At 47.4% G+C, this 27,500-nt stretch overlaps 1 protein-coding gene across 1 annotated transcript in view; it reads left to right on the top strand.

Moving 5' to 3' along the window:
- RICTOR (RPTOR independent companion of MTOR complex 2) overlaps positions 1 to 27,500 on the top strand; it is a 291,482-nt gene that overhangs the window by 114,871 nt on the left and 149,111 nt on the right. The window contains exon 4 of the mRNA XM_063961244.1: positions 20,631 to 20,695. Within this exon, the coding sequence (XP_063817314.1) occupies positions 20,631 to 20,695 (65 nt within the window). The remainder of the gene's footprint in view (positions 1 to 20,630; positions 20,696 to 27,500) is intronic.

The raw sequence follows: 27,500 nt of genomic DNA, 5'->3' as shown, positions 1-27,500 counted from the left end.
TAAACACTCGGAAATTTCTCGAGGATTCGAAACAATCTTGTCAAGGCTGCCCCCGACTTTTTTTCAACAGAGCGCTCAGCACCTGAGAAGGAGGAACTTTACCTCAGCATTCATTATAAATTTCTATAAATCTTATATATATATATATATATATATATATATATATAGATAGATAGATAGATATCTCCATACCCATACACATATATACATATACACACACACACACATATATATATATATATCTCATATGTATATATAACTTCTTGTCCGGAACAGCAGGGTCCCTAGTGACGTTAATACGTTCTTAATGTGTATGCAACGTGTACTGAATGCTGTATATTATTTTGTGGATCTAATCAGGAAACATTATGGTCGACAGAAGAACAGTATTCGTGTCGATATCCGTAGTAATTGGGCAAAATAACCATTTTTGCGACCCCAAGGGGTCTGAGGGAAATATATTCTATGAATATGACACCCTCCATAAATATTACTACGTCTGTGTCTGGGTCACAGCTTTATGCAACCTTACTGTACATATATACATATAGGTATAGCCCTTTCTGAGATTTTTTTTTTTTATAGTCAGATATTGGTGGAGCTGACAGGGTCACCCACACACTTCTGTGTGCCCATATACTTTCCTTTTGGGAAAAACATCTACCGACATGTTGACACTGTTTTTCATGTACCCTCAGGAGTCGGCGGTGCCGACAGAGTCGCTCCCACAGCCATTTGTGGCAGAGCACTCAGCTTCAGACATGCTGACCCACGTGTAGCAAACACCCACCAACATTACACTGGCTATAAGGGAAGGACCCAGTAAATTCTGTCAGGGAACACAGAAGGAGTTTACCAGCTCACCACTCAGCGCTCAATCCTTTATACATTGTGCTTTATTATTAACTTAACTTGCACCAATCAACTGTGCGCCCCCCTCTGTTTTTCACCCTGTTATGAACAGTAGTGTTTTGGAAGGACCAGCGTCTCTATGGAGAGAAAATGAGGGCTAAGCCCCGCCCCCTCAATGAAGCGCTTCAGCCCCGCTATTTCTTTAATATATTTATACTGGCAGGGGTTGTATATAGTGCCTAGGCACTCGTATTTGTTTGCCAGTCTCTACTTCAGGATTTATATGCTGCCCAGGGCGCGCCCTGCACCCTACAGTGCCGCTGTGTGTGGGAGCATGGCGCGCAGCGCGGCCGTTGTGCGGTACCTCAAAGCCGTCACTGAAGTCTTCTGATCTTCTTCTACTCACCTGTCTTCTGACTTCTGGCTCTGCAAGGGGGGTGACGGCGGGCTCTGGGAGTGAACACCTAGGCGTACCTAGCGATCAGATCCTCAGGAGCTAATGGTGTCCTGTAGCCAAGAAGCAGTTCCTTTAAACTCCCTAGAAGTAGGTCTGCATTTCTCCCCTCAGTCCCACGATGCAGGGAGACTGTTGCCAGCAGTCCTCCCTGAAAATAACAAACCTAACATAAGTCTTTTCCGAGAAACTCAGTAGAGCTCCTCAGGGTGGATCCAGTCTGCCTGGGCACAGATCTAAACTGGAGTCTGGAGGAGGGGCATAGAGGGAGGAGCCAGGTCACACCATCTGAAAGTCTTAAAGTGCCCATGTCTCCTGCGGATCCCGTCTATACCCCATGGTTCTTGAAGTGTCCCCAGCATCCTCTAGGACGTATGAGAAATTGCTGATCCATCTAGTCTGTGAGTGATTGAGAATTTCCATTACATTACCGCTATCTTTCCTTGCTGTGCAGCCCATTCTCTGTTCTATTAACCCAGCTCTTATAATATGTTTTTAATGTCTTTTTGGAGGCCGGTCCTCCAGGACTGTACGTGGTACTCAAGGTGAGGTTTCACCAGTGACCTGTAAAAAGTTGTAGTATAACCTCTGTCTTCCTGCTACCTCTGCCCATACATCAGTGTATTCTGCTGGCTCTTCCTGTTGCTTGATTATCATCGTGGCATCTGTAACTAATACATCCACCAATGAACACTCCGCTTAACGAGAGAAGGGCGCACAATATCAGCCAGTACAAATGCTGGGATTTTATTTGGATAAATCAGATGGCAAACAAATTCATCTGAGTTGGGGGCAAGGCCACGGGCATGTGTAGATCATGCAGTGGCATTTCCAAAAAAGTAGAGAACTAGTTGCTCATTCACTATTAGTTTGCACGTGAATCACAAGACTTGCTTCTGTTGCTTTGGAATGGAGTGAGTATTCATGGGACAATGGGGGTGTATGTGCAATGGAGGAGGTGGATGATCTTCATCAAGGACCTAATTCTCCTTTTCCTTTTTATTCCCTAAAAACAGCCCTTTATTTATATCCACACTAGTGGCAGATACGCAGTACCCACTGGCTGGGATTATCATTGGTTGGGATGGCAGGACTGTACCCTGAGGTCGCTAGCACCACTCTGCCTGATTCGGGGCACTAGGGATGTGTAGATTTAGTCCCTCTTTCATGGACACAGGAGTTGTGTACATTTATCAAACCACTTGAAAAGAAGGGATGTGTTAGCCATAACAGATCCTAGCTATCATTTATCAAGTATGTTCTAGGAATTGATGACTAGAACCTTATAGACTGCCCTTTGGTAGAATCTGAACCACCAGCGACGCATTTTGTTGTGATTTTGCTTATCAGGTATGCATTGCCATGGAGCTATCTTTCTTGGTGCTCTATTTACAGGCCTACCCACTTCCATAGCCTCTGTAGTGCTCCATGCTGGTATGAGTTTGAGTGGAGGCAAAACAACCCTAATTTTCGGAGTTACCTCTCACAAAAACACTGAGGTTATTGTGCCCACTGATACATTCCAATACAAAACGTTTCTGGTTTCAGTTGCAGAATGTTGAGTCACCGCTTTCCGGACACTGGCAACCTTAATTAGTTTATAGCCAAGACAAGTGTTAGTGAAAAGTTGGAATGCCGATGAGATCAGGAGGTTTGGGGCTTAGTCGTATCTGAAGTGATTATAAAATTCCAGCCTGATGAGCGAATTCTGCTCGACTACGGCTGTATCTGTATGTAGGTGTGTCTTACTTTGAGCCTATATAATCCTGTTCTCTAATATAATCAAGTCTATGATGTACTCTTTCATCTCTCTGTTCGCCAGTCTGCAGCCAGTACAAGCGTCAGGATGGGCCACCTCCATAGAGCCCAAAATTCCCGCAAATAGAGACGTATGCGAAAACCACAATCCAATGAGGTCTGATGTGTCGGTATACGTTCACTAGGTCAACCAGACTTAGGTTGACAGTCATTAGGTCGACATGGAAAAAGATCGACATACGTTTTTTAATTTTAATTTTTTTTAAAACTTTTTCATACTTTACAATCCACGTGGACTACGACTGAGAATAATAACCTGTGCCGACCGCAGCGGTAGCGGAGTGAGGCGCCTTGCCTGAAGCCGCGAGTCATGTGAGGGGACACGGTGCACTAATTCGGGTTCACGGTCACTTAACAAAGAAAATGACACCAAAATAGTTTAAATAAACTCATGTCTACCTTTTTCATTGTGGACCTTGTTCATGTCGACCTAATGACCATGTCGACCTAGTCACAGTCGACCAATAGTGGTCGACCTAATGACTGTCGACCTAAGTGTGGTCAACCCAATGACCCATACCCGATGTGTCCCATGAGAGTCTTTAATCTCAGGGCCGCAGTGAAAACGGTCATTCTGGAGCCATCGGGTGGCATGACCAGTTAATTATCAGGCCATTCTGGACAGCCATAGCCATGATATAGTACACACTGCACACAGGCTTCATGTTATGAATGGATTTTTTTAAGAATAATGAAAAGAAAAAGATTACAGCTAATTTTTGCCATTTCTGAGTAAATACTAAAATAAGGAATACTTTTGGACATAGTTGGCAATGCTTCAAAGAGATCCTAATTACTGCAAGCATATACAGTATATATCAGACAGGATGTAGTCACGTGACCGCCCGTCACAATACCGATCCCTACATCCTGCCCGCTCCATCCCGCCACCGAGCCTGCAAGACGCTTTGTTGCGCTTCCCCCCCCCCCCCCAGCATTCTGCCCGCCGGGAGCTCGGCGTTGGGATGCTGAGCGCCGGTAACACAACCCCAACCCTATCAGACATATACTTACATTTATATACGGGATGCAGTCACTTTACCTCCAATCAAAATACCGACGTTCAAAATCCCGACACCAATTGACCGATGGTCAAAATCCCGACAAGGTCAAAATACCGACAAGGTCAAGTGAGGGATAGTGGTAATGGGGTCTATTTCCTAAGCCTTGGATGGAGATAAAGTACCAGCCAATCGGCTCCTAACTGTCATTTTTTAAACCCAGCCTGTGACATGACAGTTAGGAGCTGATTAGCTGGTACTTTATCTCCATCCACTTTATCTACATCCGAGGCTTAGTAAATAGACCCCATGGTGCGGGCAGAGTGTATGAGCAAGGTCAGGCAATTACTAATGTAAAACCAGAATCACATGTTGCTGGGAATTTAAGGGGGTCATTCCGAGTTGATCGCTCGCTGGCTAGTTTTAGCAGCCGTGCAAACGCTATGCCCACTGGGGAGTGTATTTTAGCTTAGCAGATTTGCAAACGCTTGTGCAGCCGAGCTCTGCAAAACAGTTTGTGCAGTTTCAGAGTAGCTCTGAACCTACTCAGCGCTTGCGATCACTCCAGCCTATCTGTGTCCGGATTTGACGTCATACACCTGCCCAGCGAATACCCAGCCACGCCTGCGTTTTTTCAGACACGCCTCCGTTTTTGCAAACACTCCCTGAAAACTGTCAGTTGACACCCAGTAACGCTCCCTTCCTCTCAATATTCTAGCGGCCGCCAGTGCGAAGAATAACTTCGCTAGAACCTGAGCACAACCACAAAGGGTTTTGTACCCGTACGTCGCGCGTTCGCATTGCAGGACATACACATGCGCATAAATGCAGTTTTTTCACCTGATCGCTGCGCTGCGAAAATCGGCAGCGATCGATCAACTCGGAATGACCCCCAAAGACGGGAAGTACCGCCGCTCTGTCGATAAGTGATACAGTACCTCCCAGAGGGATCAGTATTACTGGAGGTTTAGTACAAAATGTAAAAATTATATTAGAAGTATTGAACAACGTGTCTCCTGGGTTAGAATGGAAATTTAGATTATAGTTCTTCTACCTGAATGCCGATCGTTTTAAATACTGGCCAATTTTTATTTTCCATACTTGTGGTGTTTATTGAAAAGATTAACATAAAGTATATGAAAAATACTCTTATTGCTGTTTATGGAAATTATATTAAGAACCGGAAAACAAACCAATATTTTTGTGTGTGTGTGTTTAACGTACTTTCCATTTATTGTTCATCATATGCGTTTCCCACACTTTGATCACATACAGTATGTGGTAAAGAAACCACAGCACATACAGTATAAGAAAGGTTTGGTTGTGTTTACTCTGTGTAAGAAGCCATTCCATGATAATAAAACCATTTATATGCATGTAATGCTGTTGAATAAGATGTTATGCTATATGCAACATGCAGAATTCAGTACCTTTAAGTATAATGAAAACCTAATAAATACAGTAAGTGAAAAACTATTTGTAGCACATATATTTTAATATTGATGGTAACCAGTTAATCTTTTTTATAGTTGCATGTATGTGTATGGATAAATACATTTTTAAGTAGTGTTTGTTTAGATGTCTATTTAAGGATACTGTTTCAACTCCAGTAACACCTTAGTAGGGGGTCTATTCAATTAGTGCAGGTATTTCCGACAGTCGGGAAAAACTGGCACTTGTAGAAAAACACGTGGATCGGCAAGTTACTCACCGATCTGCGTGTTTCTGTAAAAAACGGACAGTTTTAGGGTAATGCAGATTCGACTTGTTAATTTGAATCTGCATTTGTCGGAATGCTGGCCGTTTCCAGCCAGCATTGAATAGTGTCCTGTCGGAGAGGATCCAACATCAATTGAATATACCTATAAGCCTCCCAAATATTATTTTCCCCAAATATCTCCTTAGGGCAGAAGTCTCCTTAAATATTTGTGCTCACTGTGCTATGCTATAGTGTTTTATAGTTCCTCGGCATAAATGTAGGCCATTTTACCTGCTGACAATTACTGCACGTGCTTTCTGTTCATCTTGTGTACATTTATCCTCTGTAGGCTAGATTTTATGGCTACATAGAATACAGTTACATGTCTGCATCTGTTTTCATCCTATGCTACATCGTACAGTATGGTGTAGATCAGGCATTCCCTACCGCGGTCCTCAAGGCACACCAACAGTGCAGGTTTTAGTGATATCCGGGCTTCAGCACAGATGGTTAAATCAAAATAACTGAGGTACTAATTAAATCACCTGTGTTCAAGCCTGGATATCACTAAAACAGTGTGCCTTGAGGACCGCGGTTGGGAAACACTGGTGTAGATGCTACTATTTTACATTCTGGTCTGAGCACTTTAGTAAACCATCAATCACAAGCTGATTCACAGTCCCAGCCCTGTTACCACACCAGCACAGGAACTGTCAGTCCACAAGATGCATTTCTTTTAGACTCCTGTGGTTCTGCAGCAAATGTTTGCTGGTATCGCAGCTATTGTTGTTGTTTCTGCTAGTGGTGGTGGTGTTGTCACTATTTACTTACAGATGTGTCCTCATTCATTTACCACTTTTTCCAAAACCTTGTGTCTTTTTCACATTGTAGCCGAACATAAAGGTTCTCATAGTCTACTAGTCACACTACTGCTTTTGTTGAAAAGGAATTGGCTTAATGTTTCAGATTCAGGGGCAGATTTATTAAGCCTGGTGAAGTGATAAAGTGTAAGGTGATAACGCACCAGCCAATCAGCTTCTGTCATTTTTCAAACCCAGCCTGTAACAAGGCAGTTAGGAGCTGATTGGCTGGTGTGTTACCACCTTCCACTTTATCACTTCACCAGGCTTAATAAATCTGCCCCTAAGTGTGTTGCAGGTGTTTGTATTGGACCTCCGCCTTTTGCCTTTTGTACTCAGATTTGCGACTTTGGGGTCTGCGTACTAAGTCTTGAAGAGAGATAAAATGGATGGAGATAAAGCACCAACCATCCATCTCCTGACTGTCCTTTTTCAAACACAGCCTGTAACATGGCAGTTAGGAGCTGATTGGTTGGGACTTTATCTCCATCCACTGTATTTGTCTCCAAGGGATATATTCATGAAGCAGTGAAAAGTGTGGAGAAGTGAGCCAGTGGAGAAGTTGCCCATGGCAACCAATCAGCATGGACGTAACATTTAAAATTTGCATACTATACAATTATACAGAGCAGCTGATTGGTTCTTCTCCACTGGCTCACTTCTCCACTCTTTTCACTGCTCCATGAATAGACACCTTAGGGCCTGATTCAAAGATGTGTGTTAACTCAATGTTAATACACTTTCTCTGACGTCCTAGTGGATGCTGGGTACTCCGTAAGGACCATGGGGAATAGACGGGCTCCGCAGGAGACTGGGCACTCTAAAAGAAAGATTAGGTACTATATCTGGTGTGCACTGGCTCCTCCCTCTATGCCCCTCCTCCAGACCTCAGTTAGAATCTGTGCCCGGCCCGAGCTGGTTGCACGCTAGGGGCTCTCCTGAGCTTCTAGTAAAGAAAGTATTTGTTAGGTTTTTTATTTTCAGTGAGACCTGCTGGCAACAGACTCACTGCTACGAGGGACTTAGAGGAGAGAAGCGAACCTACCTGCTTGCAGCTAGCTTGGGCTTCTAGGCTACTGGACACCATTAGCTCCAGAGGGATCGAACACAGGCCCAGCCTCGGTCGTCCGGTCCCGGAGCCGCGCCGCCGTCCCCCTTGCAGAGCCAGAAGCAAGAAGACATCCTGGAAATCGGCGGCTGAAGACTCCGGTCTTCATTAAGGTAGCACACAGCACTGCAGCTGTGCACCATTGCTCCCTACGCACACCACATACTCCGGTCACTGACGGGTGCAGGGCGCTGGGGGGGGCGCCCTGGGCTGCAATTAGAGTACCTTACATTGGCAAACAGCACATAATATAGTCTAAAAAACTATATATGTGCAAAAATCCCCCTCCATAATATAAATATAAGAGCGGGAGAAGTCCGCCGAGAAGGGGGCGGGGCTATCTCCCTCAGCACACTGGCGCCATTTCCTCTTCACAGCTCCGCTGGAAGACAGCTCCCCAGGCTCTCCCCTGCCGTTTCCAGGCTCAAAGGATAAAAAAGAGAGGGGGGGGGGGCACTAAATTTAGGCGCAAACTGTATATGTAAAGCAGCTATAGGGAAAAATCACTTTGTGTTAGTGAAAATCCCTGATTATATAGCGCTGTGGTGTGTGCTGGCTTACTCTCTCTCTGTCTCCCGAAAGGACTTTGTGGGGTCCTGTCCTCAGTCAGAGCATTCCCTGTGTGTGTGCGGTGTGTCGGTACGGCTGTGTCGACAGGTTTGATGAGGAGGCTTATGTGGAGGCGGAGCTGGTGCCGGTAAGTGTGATGTCACCCCCTGTGGGGTCGACACCAGAGTGGATGGATATGTGGAAGGTTTTACACGACAGTGTCAACTCCTTGCATAAAAGGTTCGATGACATAACAGCTGTGGGACAGCCGGCTTCTCAGCCAGTGCCTGCCCAGGCGTCTCAAAGGCCATCAGGGGCTCAAAAACGCCCACTACCTCAGATGGCAGACACAGATGTCGACACAGAGTCTGACTCCAGTGTCGACGAGGACGAGACTAATGTACATTCCACTAGGGCCATCCGTTGCATGATTACGGCAATGAAAAATGTGTTGCGCATTTCTGACATTAACCCAGGTACCACTAAAAAGGGTATTATGTTTGGGGAGAAAAAGCAACCAGTGGTTTTTCCCCCATCGGATGAGTTGAATGAAGTGTGTGAAGAAGCGTGGGCTTCCCCCGATAAGAAACTAGTGATTTCTAAAAAGTTACTGATGGCGTACCCTTTCCCGCCAGAGGACAGGTTACGTTGGGAGACATCCCCGAGGGTGGATAAGGCGCTCACACGCTTGTCAAAAAAGGTGGCACTGCCGTCTCAGGATACGGCCACCTTAAAGGAGCCTGCGGATAGAAAGCAGGAGGCTATCCTGAAGTCTGTATATACACACTCAGGTACTATACTGAGACCTGCAATTGCTTCAGCTTGGATGTGTAGTGCTGCAGCAGCTTGGTCCGATACCCTGTCAGAAAATATTGATACCCTCGACAGGGATACGATTTTGCTAACCATAGAGCATATTAAAGACGTCGTCTTATATATGAGAGATGCACAGAGGGATATTTGCCGGCTGGCATCTAGAATTAATGCAATGTCCATTTCTGCCAGGAGAGTATTATGGACTCGGCAGTGGACAGGTGATGCGGATTCTAAAAGGCACATGGAGGTTTTGCCTTACAAGGGTGAGGAATTGTTTGGGGATGGTCTCTCGGACCTCGTTTCCACAGCAACAGCTGGGAAGTCGACATTTTTACCTCAGGTTCCCTCACAGCCTAAGAAAGCACCGTATTATCAGGTACAGTCCTTTCGGCCCCAGAAAGGCAAGCGGGTTAAAGGCGCGTCCTTTCTGCCCAGAGGCAGGGGTAGAGGGAAAAAGCTGCACCATACAGCCAGTTCCCAAGAACAAAAATCCTCCCCTGCTTCCACTAAGTCCACCGCATGACGCTGGGGCTCCACTGGTGGAGCCAGGCGCGGTGGGGGCCCGTCTCCGGAACTTCAGCGACCAGTGGGTTCGCTCACAGGTGGATCTCTGGTTTCTACAAATGGTATCTCAGGGATACAAGCTGGAGTTCGAGACGTCTCCCCCTCGCCGTTACCTCAAATCAGCCTTGCCAGCTACTCCCCAGGACAGGGAGGTAGTACTGGCGGAAATTCACAAGCTGTACCTCCAGCAGGTGATAATAAAAGTTCCCCTCCTTCAACAGGGACGGGGTTACTATTCCACAATGTTTGTGGTACCGAAACCAGACGGTTCGGTGAGACCCATTCTAAATTTGAAATCCTTGAACACTTATATAAGGAAGTTCAAGTTCAAAATGGAATCGCTCAGGGCGGTTATTGCAAGCCTGGAAGAGGGGGATTACATGGTATCACTGGACATCAAGGATGCTTACCTACATGTCCCCATTTACCCACCTCACCAGGTGTACCTCCGTTTTGTGGTACAGGACTGCCATTACCAATTCCAGACATTGCCGTTTGGTCTGTCCACGGCACCGAGGGTATTTACCAAAGTAATGGCCGAAATGATGCTACTCCTTCGAATGAAGGGAGTTATAATTATCCCGTACTTGGACGATCTCATTATAAAGGCGAGGTCCAGGGAGCAGTTGTTGGTCGGAGTAGCACTATCTCAGGAAGTGCTACAACAGCACGGCTGGATTCTGAATATCCCGAAGTCGCAGCTGGTTCTTACGACACGTCTGCTGTTCCTGAGTATGATTCTGGACACAGAACAGGAGAAGGTGTTTCTCCCGGAGGAGAAGGCCAAAAAGTTGTCATCTCTGGTCAGAGACCTCCTAAAACCAAAACAGGTGTCGGTGCATCACTGCACGCGAGTCCTGGGAAAGACCTCGAGGGCCGCAGATTCGGCATACAGGACTGGGTCCTGGTGACCACGGATGCCAGCCTCCGAGGTTGGGGGGCAGTCACTCAGGGAAGAAACTTCCAAGGACAATGGTCGAGTCAGGAAGCTTCCCTACACATAAATATTCTGGAACTAAGGTCCATTTACAATGCCCTAAGTCAGGCAAAACCCCTGCTTCAAAACCAGCCGGTGCTGATTCAGTCAGACAACATCACGGCGGTCGCCCATGTAAACCGACAGGGCGGCACAAGAAGCAGGATGGCGATGGCAGAAGCCACAAGGATTCTCCGATGGGCGGAAAATCACGTGAAAGCACTGTCAGCAGTGTTCATTCCGGGAGTGGACAACTGGGAAGCAGACTTCCTCAGCAGGCACGACCTCCACCCGGGAGAGTGGTGACTTCATCCAGAAGTCTTCCAGCTGATTGTAAATCGTTGGGAAAGGCCACAGGTGGACATGATGGCGTCCCGCCTCAACAAAAAGCTAAAAAGATATTGCGCCAGGTCAAGGGACCCTCAGGCGATAGCTGTGGACGCTCTAGTGACACCGTGGGTGTACCAGTCGGTTTATGTGTTCCCTCCTCTTCCTCTCCTACCAAAGGTACTGAGGATAATAAGAAAGAGAGGAGTAAGAACTATACTCGTCGGTCCGGATTGGCCAAGAAGGACTTGGTACCCGGAACTACAAGAAATGATCTCAGAGGACCCTTGGCCTCTGCCTCTCAGACAGGACCTGCTACAGCAGGGGCCCTGTCTGTTCCAAGACTTACCGCGGCTGCGTTTGACGGCATGGCGGTTGAACGCCGGATCCTGATGGAAAAGGGCATTCCGGTTGAAGTCATTCCTACGCTGATAAAAGCTAGGAAGGATGTGACAGCAAAACATTATCACCGCATATGGCGAAAATATGTTGCTTGGTGTGAGGCTATGAAGGCCCCAACAGAAGAATTTCAGCTGGGTCGATTTCTGCACTTCCTACAGTCAGGAGTGACTATGGGCCTAAAATTGGGATCCATTAAAGTCCAGATTTCGGCCCTGTCTATTTTCTTTCAAAAAGAACTGGCTTCACTGCCTGAAGTTCAGACGTTTGTTAAGGGAGTGCTGCATATTCAGCCCCCTTTTGTGCCCCCAGTGGCACCTTGGGATCTCAACGTTGTGTTGGATTTCCTAAAATCACATTGGTTTGAGCCACTTCAGACCGTGGAGTTGAAATATCTCACGTGGAAAGTGGTCATGCTTTTGGCCTTGGCTTCGGCTAGGCGTGTGTCAGAATTGGCGGCTTTGTCATGTAAAAGCCCCTATCTGATCTTCCATATGGACAGGGCAGAATTGAGGACTCGTCCCCAATTTCTCCCTAAGGTGGTATCAGTGTTTCATTTGAACCAACCTATTGTGGTGCCTGCGGCTACTCGGGACTTGGAGGCTTCCAAGTTGCTGGACGTAGTCCGGGCCCTGAAAATCTATGTTTCCAGGACGGCTAGAGTCAGAAAAACGGACTCGCTGTTTATCCTGCATGCACCCAACAAGCTGGGTGCTCCTGCTTCTAAGCAGACTATTGCTCGCTGGATCTGTTGTACGATTCAACTTGCACATTCTGCGGCTGGACTGCCGCATCCTAAATCAGTCAAAGCCCATTCCACGAGGAAGGTGGGCTCTTGGGCGGCTGCCCGAGGGGTCTCGGCTTTACAACTTTGCCAAGCTGCTACCTGGTCGGGATCAAACACGTTTGCAAAATTCTACAAGTTTGATACCCTGGCTGAGGAGGACCTTGAGTTTTCTCAATCGGTGCTGCAGAGTCATCCGCACTTTCCCGCCCGTTTGGGAGCTTTGGTTTAATCCCCATGGTCCTTACGGAGTACCCAGCATCCACTAGGACGTCAGAGAAAATAAGAATTTACTCACCGGTAATTCTATTTCTCGTAGTCCGTAGTGGATGCTGGGAGCCCGTCCCAAGTGCAGATTGTCTGCAATACTTGTATATAGTTATTGCTTAACTAAAGGGTTATTGTTATGAGCCATCTGTTCAGTGAGGCTCAGTTGTTATTCATACTGTTAACTGGGTATAGTTATCACGAGTTGTACGGTGTGATTGGTGTGGCTGGTATGAGTCTTACCCTGGATTCCAAATCCTTTCCTTGTAGTGTCAGCTCTTCCGGGCACAGTTTCCCTAACTGAGGTCTGGAGGAGGGGCATAGAGGGAGGAGCCAGTGCACACCAGATAGTACCTAATCTTTCCTTTAGAGTGCCCAGTCTCCTGCGGAGCCCGTCTATTCCCCATGGTCCTTACGGAGTACCCAGCATCCACTACGGACTACGAGAAATAGAATTACCGGTGAGTAAATTCTTATTTCTCTGACGTCCTAGTGGATGCTGGGAACTCCGTAAGGACCATGGGGAATAGACTGCTCCGCAGGAGACTGGGCACATCTAAAGAAAGATTTAGGACTATCTGGTGTGCACTGGCTCCTCCTCCTATGACCCTCCTCCAAGCCTCAGTTAGATTTCTGTGCCCGGCTGAGCTGGATGCACACTAGGGGCTCTCCTGAGCTCCTAGGAAGAAAGTATATGTTAGGTTTTTTATTTTCAGTGAGACCTGCTGGCAACAGGCTCACTGCACCGAGGGACTAAGGGGAGAAGAAGTGAACCTACCTAAGTGGTGGTAGCTTGGGCTTCTTAGGCTACTGGACACCATTAGCACCAGAGGGATCGAATACAGGACCCGACCTCGTCGTCCGGAGCCGCGCCGCCGTCCCCCTTACAGAGCCAGAAGCAAGAAGGTGGTCCGGAAAATCGGCGGCTGAAGACTTCTGTCTTCTCCAAGGTAGCGCACAGCACTGCAGCTGTGCGCCATTGCTCCTCATGCACACCACACACTGCGGTCACTGATGGGTGCAGGGCGCTGGGGGGGGGGCCCTGAGCAGCAATATTAACACCTTGGCTGGCGAACTGACACCATATATAGCCCCAGGGGCTACATAGGTGTTTATTAACCCCTGCCAGACCTTTTACAATAGCGGGAGAAAGCCAGCAGAAAAAGGGGCGGAGCCATCTCCCTCAGCACACTGGCGCCATTTTCCCTCACAGCCCCGCTGGAGGGATCGCTCCCTGGCTCTCCCCTGGCTCTCCCCTGCAGTCCTGCACTACAGAAAACGGTTAAAAAGAGAGGGGGGGCACAAATTATGCGCAGTATAAATATATTATGCAGCTATAAGGGAAAAACACTCTGTATAGTGATATCCCTGTGGTATATAGCGCTCTGGTGTGTGCTGGCATACTCTCCCTCTGTCTCCCCAAAGGGCTTTGTGGGGTCCTGTCCTCTGTCAGAGCATTCCCTGTGTGTGTGCTGTGTGTCGGTACTGCTGTGTCGACATGTATGATGAGGATAATGATGTGGAGGCGGAGCAAATGCCTGTGAATGGGATGTCACCCCCTTGCGGGGTCGACACCGGTGTGGATGGACTTAGGGAAGGAATTACGTGACAGTGTCAACTCCTTACATTAAAGGTTTGACGACATAGGACAGCCGGCTGCTCAGCTTGTGCCTGTCCAAGCGTCTCAAATGTCATTAGGGGCTCTAAAACGCCCGCTACCTCAGATGGCAGACACAGATGTTGACACGGATACCGACTCCAGTGTCGACGACGATGAGACTAGTGTACCTTCCAATAGGGCCACCCGTTACATGATTGAGGCAATGAAAAATGTATTACACATTTCTGATAATACCCCAGGTACCACAAAAAAGGGTATTATGTTTGGTGACAGAAAACTACCAGTAGTTTTCCTGCATCTGAGGAATTGATATGAGGTGTGTGAGGAAGCGTGGACTTCCCCCGATAAGAAATTGATCATTTCTAAGCAGCGTACCCTTTTCCGCCAGAGGATAGGTCACGTTGGGAAATACCCCCTAGGGTAGATAAAGCGGTTACACGCTTATTAAAAAAGGTGGCACTACCGTCTCCGGATACGGCCGCCCTGAAGTACCTGCTGATAGAAAGCAGAAAACTACCCTTAAAGCTATATACACACACACGGGCATTATATTGAGACCTGCTATTGCCTCGGCATGGATGTGCAGTGCGGCAGCTGCGTGGTCAGATTCCCTGTCGGATAATATTTATACTATAGATAGGGACAATATTTTGCTGAAAATAGAGCATATAAAAGACGCTGTCTTATACATGCGTGATGCACAGAGGGATATTTGCCGACTGGCATCACTAGTAAGCGATATGTAAAACCATTGCCGCCAGACGGGGGTTATGGACTCGGCAATGGTCGGGCGATACCGATTCAAAACGGCACATGGCAGTTTGCCCTATAAGGGGGTGGAACTGTTTGGGGATAGTCTTTCAGACCTCGTTTCCACAGCTACGGCTGGGAAATCAAAACTTTTGCCACAAGCTACCCCACAGCAAAAGTAAGCACTGTAGTATCAGGTACAGTCCCTTCGGCCCCAGAAAAGTAGAGGAATAGAGGCTCATCTTTTCTGCCAAGAGGAAAAGGTAGAGGGAAAAAGCTGCAGCACACAGCTAGTTCCCAAGAGCAGAAGTCCTCCCCTGCGTCCGGTAAGTCCACAGCATGACGCTGGGGCTGCTCAGGCGGACCCGGGTACGGTGGGGGCCCCTCTCAGAGATTCAGCGCACAGTGGGCTCTCTCACAGGTGGATCCCTGGGTTCTTCAAACAGTGTCTCAGGGGTACAGGCTGAAATTCGAGACGTCTTCCCCCCCGCCGTTTCCTAAAATCTGCCTTACCGGCAACTCCCTCTGCCAGGGAGGCAGTGTTGGTGGCTATCCAAAAACGGTATTCACAGCAAGTGATTATCAAGGTACCCCTCCTTCAACAGGAAAAGGGTTACTTTTCCACAATGTTTGTGGTACCGAAACCGGACGGTTCGGTGAGACCCATCTTAAATTTAAAATCCTTGAACACATATAACAAAAGATTCGAGTTCAAGATGGAATCTCTCAGGGCGATTATTGCGAACCTGGACGAGGGGGATTACAGGGTCTCTCTGGACATCAAGGATACTTACCTGCATGTCCCCATTTGCCCTCCTCACCAGGAGTACCTCAAGGTTGTGGTACAGGACTGTCACTATCAGTTCCAGACGCTGCCGTTTGGATTATCCACGGCACCGAGGGTCTTTACCAGGGTAATGACCGAAATGATGATACTCCTTCGCAAGAAGGGAGTTTAATTATCCCGTACTTGAACGATCTCCTGATAAAGGCGAGCTCCAAGGAACAGTTGGTAAGGGGGTAGCACTTTCTCGGGAAGTGCTGCAACAGCAGGGCTGGATTCTCAATTCCAAAGTCACAGCTGGTCCCGACGACACGTCTTCTGTTCCTGGGAATGATTCTGGAAACAGACCAGAAAAAAGTGTTTCTTCCAATGGAAAAAGCCGACGAGTTGTCATCTCTAGTCAGAAACCTCCTAAGACCGGGACAGGTGTCGGTACATCAATGCACACGAGTCCTGGGAAAAATGGTAGCTTCGTACGAAGCAATTCCATTAGGAAAGTTCCACGCAAGGAATTTCCAGTGGGACCTGTTGGACAAATGGTCCGGGTCCCATCTCCAGATACAGCAGCGGATAACCCGGTCGGCAAGAACCAGGGTGTCGCTGCGGTGGTGGCTGCAGAGGGCTCATCTACTAGAGAGCCGCAGATTCGGAATACAGGACTGGGTCCTGGTGACCACGGATGCCAGCCTTCGGGGCTGGGGTGCAGTCACACAGGGAGTGAAATTCCAAGGACTGTGGTCAAAACAGGAGATTTCACTTCACATAAATTTTCTGGAGCTAAGAGGTATTTACAAGGCCCCTGCTTCAAAACCAGCCGTACTGATCCAATCAGACAACATCACGGTGCTCGCCCATGTAAACAGGCAGGGCGGCACAAGAAGGCAATGGCAGAAGCCACAAGGATTCCCCGTTGGGCGGAAAATCATGGGGTAGCACTGGCAGCAGTGTTCATTCCGGGAGTGGACAACTGGGAAGCAGACTTCCGCAGCAGACTCCACCCGGGAGAATAGGGACTTCATCCAGAAGTCTTCCAAATGCTGGTAAACCGTTGGGAAAGACCACAGGTGGACATGATGGCGTCCCGCCTCAATAAAAAAAAGATATTGCGCCAGGTCAAGAGAACCTCAGGCGATCGCTGTGGACGCTCTAGTGACACCACGGGTGTACCAGTCGCTTTATGTGTTCCCTCCTCTCCCTCTCATACCCAAGGTACTGAGGATAATAAGAAAAAGAGGAGTAAGAACTATACTCATTGTTCCGGATTGGCCGAGAAGGGCTTGGTACCAGGAACTTCAAGAGATGATCTCAGAGGACCCATGGCCTCTGCCACTCAGACAGGATCTGCTGCAGCAGGGGCCCTGTCTGTTAAAAGACTTACCGCGGCTGCGTTGACGGCATGGCGGTTGAACGCCGGATCCTGAATGAAAAAGGTATTCCGGAGGAAGTCATTCTTATCCTGATCAAAGCCAGGAAGGATGTCAGCCTGAAGTTCAGACGTTGTAAGGGAGTGCTGCATATTCAGCCCCTTTTTTGTGCCCCAGTGGCACCTTGGGATCTCAATGTGGTTTTGGAGTTCCTGGAATCACATTGGTTTGAGCCACTTAAAACCGTGGATTTGAAATATCTCACCTGAAAAGTGGTCATGTGTTGGCTCTGGCTTCGGCCAGGCGTGTGTCAGAATTGGCGGCTTTGTCATGAAAAAGCCCTTACCTGACTTTCCATATGGATAGGGCAGAGTTGAGGACTCGTCCTCACTTTCTCCCGAAGGTGGTATCAGTCTTTCACTTGAACCAACCTATTGTGGTGCCTGCGGCTACTAGGGACTTGGAGGATTCCAAGTTACTGGACGTAGTCAGGGCCCTGAAAATTTATATTTCCAGGACGGCTGGAGTCAGGAAAACTGACTCGCTGTTTATCCTGGATGCACCCAACAAGCTGGGTGCTCCTGCTTCTAAGCAGACTATAGCGCGCTGGATTTGTAGCACTATTCAGCTTGCGCATTCTGCGGTGGACTACCGCAGCCTAAATCTGTAAAAGCCCATTCCACAAGGAAGGGGGCTCATCTTGGGCGGCTGCCCGAGGGGTCTCGGCTTTACAACTTGGCCGAGCTGCTACTTGGTCAGGGGCAAACACGTTTGCAAAATTCTACAAAATTGATACCCTGGCTGAGGAGGACCTTGAGTTCTCTCATTCGGTGCTGCAGAGTCATCCGCACTCTCCCGCCCGTTTGGGAGCTTTGGTATAATCCCCATGGTCCTTACGGAGTTCCCAGCATCCACTAGGACGTCAGAGAAAATAAGATTTTACTCACCGGTAAATCTATTTCTCGTAGTCCGTAGTGGATGCTGGGCGCCCATCCCTAGTGCGGATTGTCTGCAATACTTGCACAAAGTTATTGTTACAAAAATCGGGTTGTTATGGCGAGCCATCTGTTCAGAGGCTCCATTTGTTATCATACTGTTAACCGGGGTTCCTATCACGAGTTATATGGTGTGATTGGTGTGGCTGGTATGAGTCTTACCCGGGATTCAAAATCCTTCCTTATTGTGTCAGCTCTTCCGGGCACAGTGTCCTAACTGAGGCTTGGAGGAGGGTCATAGGGGGAGGAGCCAGTGCACACCAGATAGTCCTAAATCTTTCTTTAGATGTGCCCAGTCTCCTGCGGAGCCGTCTATTCCCCATGGTCCTTACGGAGTTCCCAGCATCCACTACGGACTACGAGAAATAGATTTACCGGTGAGTAAAATCTTATTTTTTCCTATGGTTTGAGTGAACTCATCCTGTGATGTCGCTCACAGTGCCTTCCATTGACTGGGAGCATTTGACAAATTGGGGACATGTCAGCCCCGCTTTGCAAGTGCGACGAGGTCAGTGTTCTGGAGGCCATTCTTAATGATCGCTGGTGATCTGTTGCAGCGTCTTCATACGCAGCATCGGATCATTGAAGCCAGTAGTGGGCATCTTTTTATTGAAGATTCCTCTTGTGGCTATTGCATTATATTGTACAAAGACGCAGCGGCTGTATGATTACCACCCACCTCTGATTCCGCCCCTTAGTCACATACAGAAGTACATAACATACCAGTAGTGTGTGAACACTTAAGGTCCATACACACTGGGCGTTTTTGCCCAGCGTGTATGAACAGCGATGATCGCTGGGCTGAAAAGCGCTCAGTGCGTACACACTGAGCGCTTTTCCCCGCTGTCAAGCGATGTCAGCGGGGGTGAGCGGCTTTCCATAGGACACTATGGAAAGCCGCTCACCCCGCCGTTCATCTACTGGTAATACCTGTAGATGAACGACGGCGGTTAGCGATGATGCAGGAGCGCGCATCAGCGCTCATCGTTTGGCCATACACACTGGGCGGCTTTGAGCTGAAAGCAGCTCAACACACCAAAAGTGACCTGCTTTCAGCTCAACATCACCCAGTGTGTATGGGCCTTTACAGTGTGCTTTTGTTGTAGTAGCGATGTGACTAAGACATCTATTTTGGGAAAGAGTATTCTCTTGTAGACATAGTATGTTGTGTAGATATATCATGTTGAAAGTCTGACATGTTGAGTAGATCAGTAACAGTGGAGATTTTCATGATCCACTTATCCAATTTGGAGGAAAATGACAGGATAATTGTACTACGCGTGTTCTGTCGCCTTTGAGAATAAGAGTCTGATGTGTTCTCGCTTCCTTAAAGTTGTCATTAGATTTTGTCATGCACAGTCTGCGTGTTTTAATGCAGTTTGGACACTCCTTTTTATATTTTTCAACATTCAGCTTTCCAAAGGAGTCTTTAAGGTGGCCATAAAACATTGTGCTGCTGGATTGTCCTGTTGCCCATTCCAAGACTGCTATACCCTTTTTAATTTAAAGACATACTTTGACAAAACCACCTGAAGAAGAGCAGCAGAGCGGATAATTGCCAGTATCTGAATATATGATTATATGAATCAGGGCTGTGATTAACACTTCGGTGTCGCTTCCTGTTGACATGTCTTGTTACTAGCTGTACATAAGGTGTATTTCAGCGTATTAGGCAATTCATTTTTTACTTCCATTTTTACAGCATCCTTTTCTCTTGTAAAAGTTCAGGCAACATCACAATCTCTTTCCGCTTGTTAAAATGTTCTGCAATTGAAAGTTATTTGTTTTTACTGCTCTTCTAAATTCATTTTCTATTCTGACAGTACCAGCAATTTATCATATCCATGATTGGCAATATCACAGTTATGTGCTCGTTCATGCCGGTGTTAAGCTATTCAATTGTTATTTGGGTGCCCACCGGCTGCAATTCAATTGATCTGCCATTCGGATGCAAGTGCAGTGGGGGAGAACATTTCTGCTTGCAGCCTCCTGAGGTGGCAAGCATAAATGTGCAAAGTGGGTGCTGTTTGGATGCCCTAACGGCATTTTTTGCGTCGCAGACAGGACTTGAGTCTGGTTTATACACTTTTACACTGCTAAACCCGGTGCTTTTGGGCATGTCAAAAGTAATGGGTGCCCGATCGGAGCAACAATTGACTTTCACAGATGGGTGCCCCCAAAAAATTTAATCTTCCCCATTGATATTTACTGTTTCTACGGTTACAAAATACTGTTTTGTTACCCTGTAGAAAATGTCGATATGTTGATGCATATTGGACCTGAGTCTGATATAAAAGTCAAGGGGAAAAAAAGCAAGTAACTGTGCACCTCAGCAAAACCACACTGCATTGCATGTGGGGCAGATGTGACATGTGCAGAGAGATAGTAGGGTGTGTCTAAACTGAACTCTAAATTGCAGTGTAAAAAAACCCAGCTGTCCAGCATGTGTGGTCTACATACAAAAGCAGCCAGTATTTACCCTGCACAAAAAAAAAAGATAAATGTATTTGCTCCCCTTGCATGGTAATGTAGTTTGTTACAGATACAAAGTTACTTTCGTTTTTTTGCTTTATTTTCAAATCAGAATCAGGCCATTGTGTGTGCTGCTGTGTTTTACACCTGTTTTTTTATTTCTTTTTTAGCTTCTATGCAACGTTGGCCACAATGAAGAAAAATTAGGCTTTATGTATGAAGACATAATTATTTGGTGAGTGTTAAAGTGCTGAAAAGCCTGAAATACATTTTGTAGAAGTACACTATGTAAGACTGGTCCTTCTTTCGCATTGCATAGCTGTTGATATGCATAATGTTAATTAAGTACAATACTACTGATGAACCAATTCAAGCATGTGTGACAGGTGGTTATTACCCTTCTCGAAGTGGTTGCATCATGAGTGAGTGACAGCCTCATCACTGGATCAATCTAATTCTTCCTTTCACAATATGAAGAATCAGAAGCCCAGTGCATGAAACTGCTGCTCATTTGTGACGCATGCATCTAATGGGTCTTACACACCTGCCGAGGTGCCATACGGCCGACCCGGCAATGGCGGGGTGGCAGGGGGAGTGAAGTTTCTTCACTCCCTGACGTCACCCGGCCCCATAGCTCTGCATGCTAATATGGACAATTTTGTCCATATTGGCTTGCAGGTATAAACAAGCCGTCACCAACGATGAACGACCGCAGGGCCGCGCATCGTTCATCGTTGGTGCCTACACACTGAAAGATATGAACAATTTCTCGTTCATTACTGAACGAGATTGTTCATATCTGCCGCACATATCGGCCAGTGTGTAGGGCCCTTAAGCCTGATTAAGACCCCATTGGGGCCCCGGGTAAGATACGGGTTTGGGTTCCCATCACCACTGGAACCAAACACAGTAGTCTGGGCCTCTCTGTGCCGACTGGACCCCAGACGCCAGTTTGGGTTGCGTAATGAAAGAAATAAATATATTACCCACTAGAAATACCACAGCAGCTGGAAGGGGTTTGTCAGACCCCGCTAAAAGATAAACAATATGCAAAGAGGTACCAGCGCTATGAGTTGTGTCGCCAATTGTTCAATAAATCAATCAATAAATCATTGATTTATTGAACAATTGGCGACACAACTCATAGCGCTGGTACCTATTTGCATATGTGTTGCGTAATGGCTTGCACCAGAGCTGGAGCATCAAGTACAGGACCACTCTTGGCTGCTTAAATTAAATGAGCTGTAATCTACATGAAGGAACGTTTTGAGGCTGAGTTTCAGCATGAGTGGGGCGAGCGGCAGCCACAAATAAAAAATCCTTAGTGGGGACATGTAACATTTTAAAGTGCACTTAGCATTGCACTTGCAAGGACATATGCACATATGGCTAGTTAGAAAAAGTATATATTTAACTGGAAAATGAAGTTCTTTATTGAATAGTACCATTCATAAGAGAGCACATATTATGTACATTTCTCCTACGTCCTAGAGGATGCTGGGGACTCCGTAAGGACCATGGGGTATAGACGGGATCCGCAGGAGACATGGGCACACTATATGACTTAGAATGGGTATGAACTTGCTCCTCCCTCTATGCCCCTCCTCCAGACCTCTGTTAGACTTTGTGCCCTGGAGTGACTGGACACACACTAGGGGAGCTCTACTGAGTTTCTCTAAAAGACTTTTGTTAGGTTTTTTATTTTCAGGGAGACCTGCTGGCTACAGGCTCCCTGCATCGTGGGAGTGAGGGGAGAGAAGTCAGACCTACTTCTTCTTAGTTCAAGGGCTCTGCTTCTTAGGCTACTGGACACCTTTAGCTCCAGAGGGTTCGATCACTTGGTTCGCCTAGCTGCTTGTTCCCGGAGCCGCGCCGTCACCCCCCTCACAGAAGCCAGAAGAAAGAAGCCGGGTGAGTATGAGAAGAACAGAAGACGTCATACGGCAGAATACTTTAGTAACGGAGGTAAGCACAGCGCTCCATGCTCCCACACACCAACGGCACTCACAGGGTGAGGGGCGCTGGGGGGGGGGGGGGGCGCCCTGGGCAGCAGTTACTGAGTCTCTCCTTTTCACTGGCACAAGTAATATTCGGGCCCCGGCACCGGCTACGTAACCCACGCCAGTATACTACAGCGATCGCGCTGCACGCCAATGTTCCCACACACACCAACGGTTACATGGGTGCAGGGGGGTGGGGGCGCTCTGGACAGCATTATATATGTTATTTGAGCAGGTATATAGTGTATAGACACTATATACGGTCCCCTGTCCTGCTTATACAACTATATTATACCGGGGCTGAAGCGCGCCGAAGAGGGGGCGGGTCTTAACCCTCACAGCAGTGTTCAGCGCCATTTTTGCTCTGTCCCCGCCAAAAATGTGTACAAACAAGGGGGGACACAGATTTTTAGTGTTATCATGAATTTAGCACTATTTTTCTTTAGAAATGAGGCATATAATCATTGCTGTGCATGTTTCTCTGTGTGTTCCCGGTCAGCATACCCACTATAGTCCACATGTGTCTACACTATCAGCTATGGGAATCGCTGTCGGCATTGCCGACGCCTGTTGGTACTTGATGCTGTAGATGCAGAGTCAGCAGGTCGGTAGTTGTATGCTTATCAAAAGTAAACACTGTATGGGAAACACAGTAGTGTGTGGGTGACCCTGTCGGCACCAACTGCTATTACTGGGTGTAAATTAACATGCTGTAACTGCCTTATGACCGTATATATGTTTATTTGTATATGTATGGTACGGTTCCATGGGCCTGTAGCTCGTGCACAGACTCTGTAGTATATGTGGGGGAGTGTTATTAAAATTATTTACGTATACTCCCCTCGCACCCCTCAGGGTCGCAAGAATGTTATTTTGCCTGGTTACTACTCCCTGCTGTCGACGACTGCTGGGTTTTCTGTCGACCATAAGGTTTCCTGTTAGATCCACAATTGGGGCATTCAGTACATGGTCATACACATTCCGAACACATTAATGTCACTAGGGACCCGAGGGTTCCGGACAATCCGCTTATATATGTATGTTATATATATATTTAGGATATGTGTGTAATTGTGTATTACATTATGTATATTCATATTATGATTTCTCCTACACTACTTCATGGCAGCCCTTACTCTTGGGATTGTATCCCATTCCTAACTTTAGACAGGGAATTTTTTTACTCACTTAGGGACCACCCACTTTGGGTATATAGCCCTGCTCCTCCCCTTCCTCCACTAGTCTTTTTCCTGTCTCCTAGCTTGACAGGGTAATGGTTTTTTGCTACAGGATTTACCTCTATTTCCCAGTAATACGCCTCATTGCAGCCGTACTGGAAGAGGGTGGCTCCCTGGGGAAGGCTGTGTGTGCTTGGGGCAGTCACGTAAGTCCCCGCTGTCAGCTAAAGGTGTCCGCCCGCTCTGTAATGCTGCTCCCTCCCGAACCGCTGCCTAGAGCCGTCTCCCCGGGTGCAGGTTTCCTCCGCTCGCCGCAGCGCCCCATGTCTCCGGCGCACCCGGAAGTAGCGGTGGCTGGAAGGGCAGCGCAGTGAAGGGGATGTACGGCTGGCGGGCGGAAGCGCTGTAAGGAGAGGCAGCGTGCGGCGGCTAGCGGGCGGAAGTGCTGGAGCGGCCGTCCTGGTTAGGCTGTGGGACGGTCTGCTCAGCGCCTGTCTCTATGGTTTTGTTTTTAAAAATAAATGGCGCTGCACACCAGGAGTGATGAGAAACTCCTATGAGCTGGGCAGGATATATGTGCTTACCAGCAGGATGGAAAGAGAGCCTTCCCCCCAAAAGCCAGTCAGTGTCCAAAAGAGGTAAGTCCTCATAGAGGGCATGTTTTTCTAGATTTTCATTTTGTTTTCTGTTTTAAATTTTTTATCTGGAAAGCTTGGTTAGTGTAGGTTTTTTACAATAGTATTTTTTTTGGTGTGATTTTGTAGTGTGTCTCCGCCTAAGAAGAGACTGTGTAAAGATAGGCAGTGTGCAGCCTGTGATAAAAATTTTTTCCTCTACTGAGAAGGTGAAGTTCTGTGAGGACTGTACACAGAGTGATATTCAGCAGGCTAATCAATCCAGACAGATACAGGTGTTAAAGGACTGGATTAAGAGATCCTTTGTTACTAAAGCCCAGTACTCACGGGCCGATCAAGGAGAGATGCGTGCTGAGCGAACCGCTCAGCACACATCTCTCCTGCCGCTCAGCACAGCGCGATCTGTGCTGAGCGTGCGGGGGGAGACGGGGGGGCCGCTCACTTCACCCAGCGGGTGAGGTGAGCGACCCGCTAGATTGGCCTGCATGCAGGCCAATCTAGCAGCGGCGATAGCGATGTGCGGGGCCGCGCATCGCTATCGCCGAGGGGGCTACACACGGAGCGATCCTGCCGATATTCTAAGCAATCTAGTCAGATTGCTTAGAATATCGCTCCGTGAGTACCCCCCTTAAGGAACAGCTGGCTGATTTGCAGGGAAATAAAAGATCTGGCTAGTATTGATTCTCAGGATGAATCAGCCTCTGGTGATTGCAATTATGTTGATTATCAGGCTTCTAGTACGGAGTCAGAGGAGAAAGAGGAGGATAGAAAATGTAACTTGGAACTTGTGGGCAGTCTCTTAAGGTGATGATGATGAGGATGTTCTGTTTGGGGACAAATCCAGAAAGAACAGGTGTTTTCCGGTTCACAAAGCATTGAAGGAGGTAGTGTCTAAGGAGTGGCAAAACATTGATAAGAGACTTGGCAATATTAAACGAGTTGATCGTATGTTCCCGATAGAGGATGAGCAATTTGTGGGCTGGTGTGCAGTGCCTAAAGTCGCATCGACTGCAGTGGCAGAAATGGTGTCCAAAACTACTATTCTGTTAGAGGACGGGGCAGTCCAGAAGGATGACATGGATAAGCGTATGGAGAGTGTAATAAAGAAATTACACATGTCCTCAGTGGGGTCTTTAAAGTCTGGTGTGGCTGTTGCGTCTGTTTCCAGAGCATTGAGAGTTTGGGGATCAGTGTTGTCCACGGATGTGGGGGAAAAGATCTCAAGACAATATTTGCGAAGAAGTCTAGGTTTCATGCTTAAAGGCATAGAGTATTTGTGCGAAGCCTCTTTGGATATGCTGGATTTTGCAGCAAAGTCCATGGCGGCAGGTGTATTGGCCAGAAAGGCCCTGTGGCTTCGGTCGTGGTCAGCAGGTATGCATTCCAAAAACCGACTGGTGCCCTTACCGTACGAGGGTTCTCTATTATTTGGCAATAAACTAGAGGCCATTATACAAAAGATGTAAGGAGGTAAATCAGCGAGGTTACCTCAAGACAGAAGAAATAGATTTCCATTTCCTTCCTCCAGACAGCAGTTAAGAAGGCAAGAAGTTATAGGCCAGGACGACCTTATACGGGGAGATATTCCTCGGGGATGAATAGGCAGCCCTTTTGTTGGGCTTAGAGGAAAGGTGGACGAAGACAATGACTATTGCAGGGTCCCAGTATCCTTTCCAGTAGGAGCCAGACTCCAGAAGTTTGTCAGTCAGTGGCAGAGTTCAATTCGGGATACGTGGGTATTGGACGTGATATCTCAGGGAAACCGGATAGGGTTCTCCGAGGTCCCAAGAAAGGACAAATTCGTAATCTCGGTAAGACCAACTGTGAGTCTGGAATTAAGAGCCCCGGAGGACAGTTTAGAAAAACTAATCAGGGCAAAAGCAGTAGAGACTGTCCCGCCTTCAGAAAAGAAAGAGCGGGTTCTATTCCAGAATATTCCTGATAAAAAAGGCGTCTGGAGACTTCAGGACTATACTAGATCGCAGACAATTTAACAAACATTTTCAGTTTACGTGCCTCCCTTGCGGTCTGAAGACGTATCCAGGGATATTTACCAAGGTCCTGTCGGCACTGGTGTCCGTGATAAGAGGATGAGGAATAGCGATCTGGTCATATCTGGACGACCTACTAGTATGTGGAGAGTCAGTTCGGAAGGTAAAGGAAGCATTGGAGGTGACGCTGCAGATCCTACAAGAGCATGGCTGGTTAATAAACTGAAAAAAAAAAAAAAAAAAGCCAGCTAGAACCAAGGCAAAAGATCCAGTTTCTCGGAAGTACAGGTGGATACTATCAGTTATATGATAGGTATTTCGGAAGAAAGGTGCTCAAAAATTCGGGATCTGGCTTCTCTGCTAAAAGAGTGCAACAGCGTGACACTGCGCCAGGGGATGCGTCTTTGGGTATGATGGCCTCCACCATAGACGTGGTCCCTTGGGCGAGATGGCGAATGGGGGATCTTCAGCTAGATATCCTAAGCTACTGTCGGAGACGTTATTCCCTGAATTATCGCATAAAGTTATGTCAAAAAGCAAGGCGCTCCCTAGACTGGTGGATGGAGACTGAACTGGTCGACAGAAAGACTGCTTTGTCAGATCATCACTATCTTATTCTAATGACAGATGCAAGTGCAGTCGGATGGGGGGCACACCTGTTGCAGCAGAACTGCCAAGGCAGGTGGAACCGGGAAGAAGAAAGACTGTCTTCAAACCACAGAGAAATGAGAGCCGTGTGGAAAGCGATGAAGTATTTCCAGGAGTAATTTCAGGGGAGACATCTCAGGATATTTTCAGACAATGTAGCAGTGGCAATTGGCAAGGTATTAATGGAAGAGGTGTCAAACATACTATGTTGGGCAAAGGGTCATTTCGAGTCCCTGTCAGCGCTACATGTTCCAGGAGTAAACAATTCTGTTTACAATTCTTGTCTGTCGGATTTCCTCAGCAGACAAGAGGTGCTACCAGGACAATGGGAATTGAACGGCAGATTGTACAGAAATTCGGCCAGCCTCAGGTAGATCTAATGGCCACGCACATCAATGCGAAAGTTCCTCTGTTCTTCTCCCGATATCGTCTCCCAGGAGTGGCGGAGTGGATGTCTTTTCTCTCCCGTGGAGATTAAAGCTTGCATTTGTTTCCCTCCGTTTCCAATGATCGCACGTATTCTAAGAGAGATCAGGGAAGAAAGGGCGCAGATCATAATGGTTCTCCCATATTGGCCAAATAGAGTGT

The sequence above is a fragment of the Pseudophryne corroboree genome, chromosome 1, assembly GCF_028390025.1.
Source record: "Pseudophryne corroboree isolate aPseCor3 chromosome 1, aPseCor3.hap2, whole genome shotgun sequence".
NCBI classification, from domain to species: domain Eukaryota; kingdom Metazoa; phylum Chordata; class Amphibia; order Anura; family Myobatrachidae; genus Pseudophryne; species Pseudophryne corroboree.
This window is presented reverse-complemented; position numbering and strand designations above follow the sequence as displayed.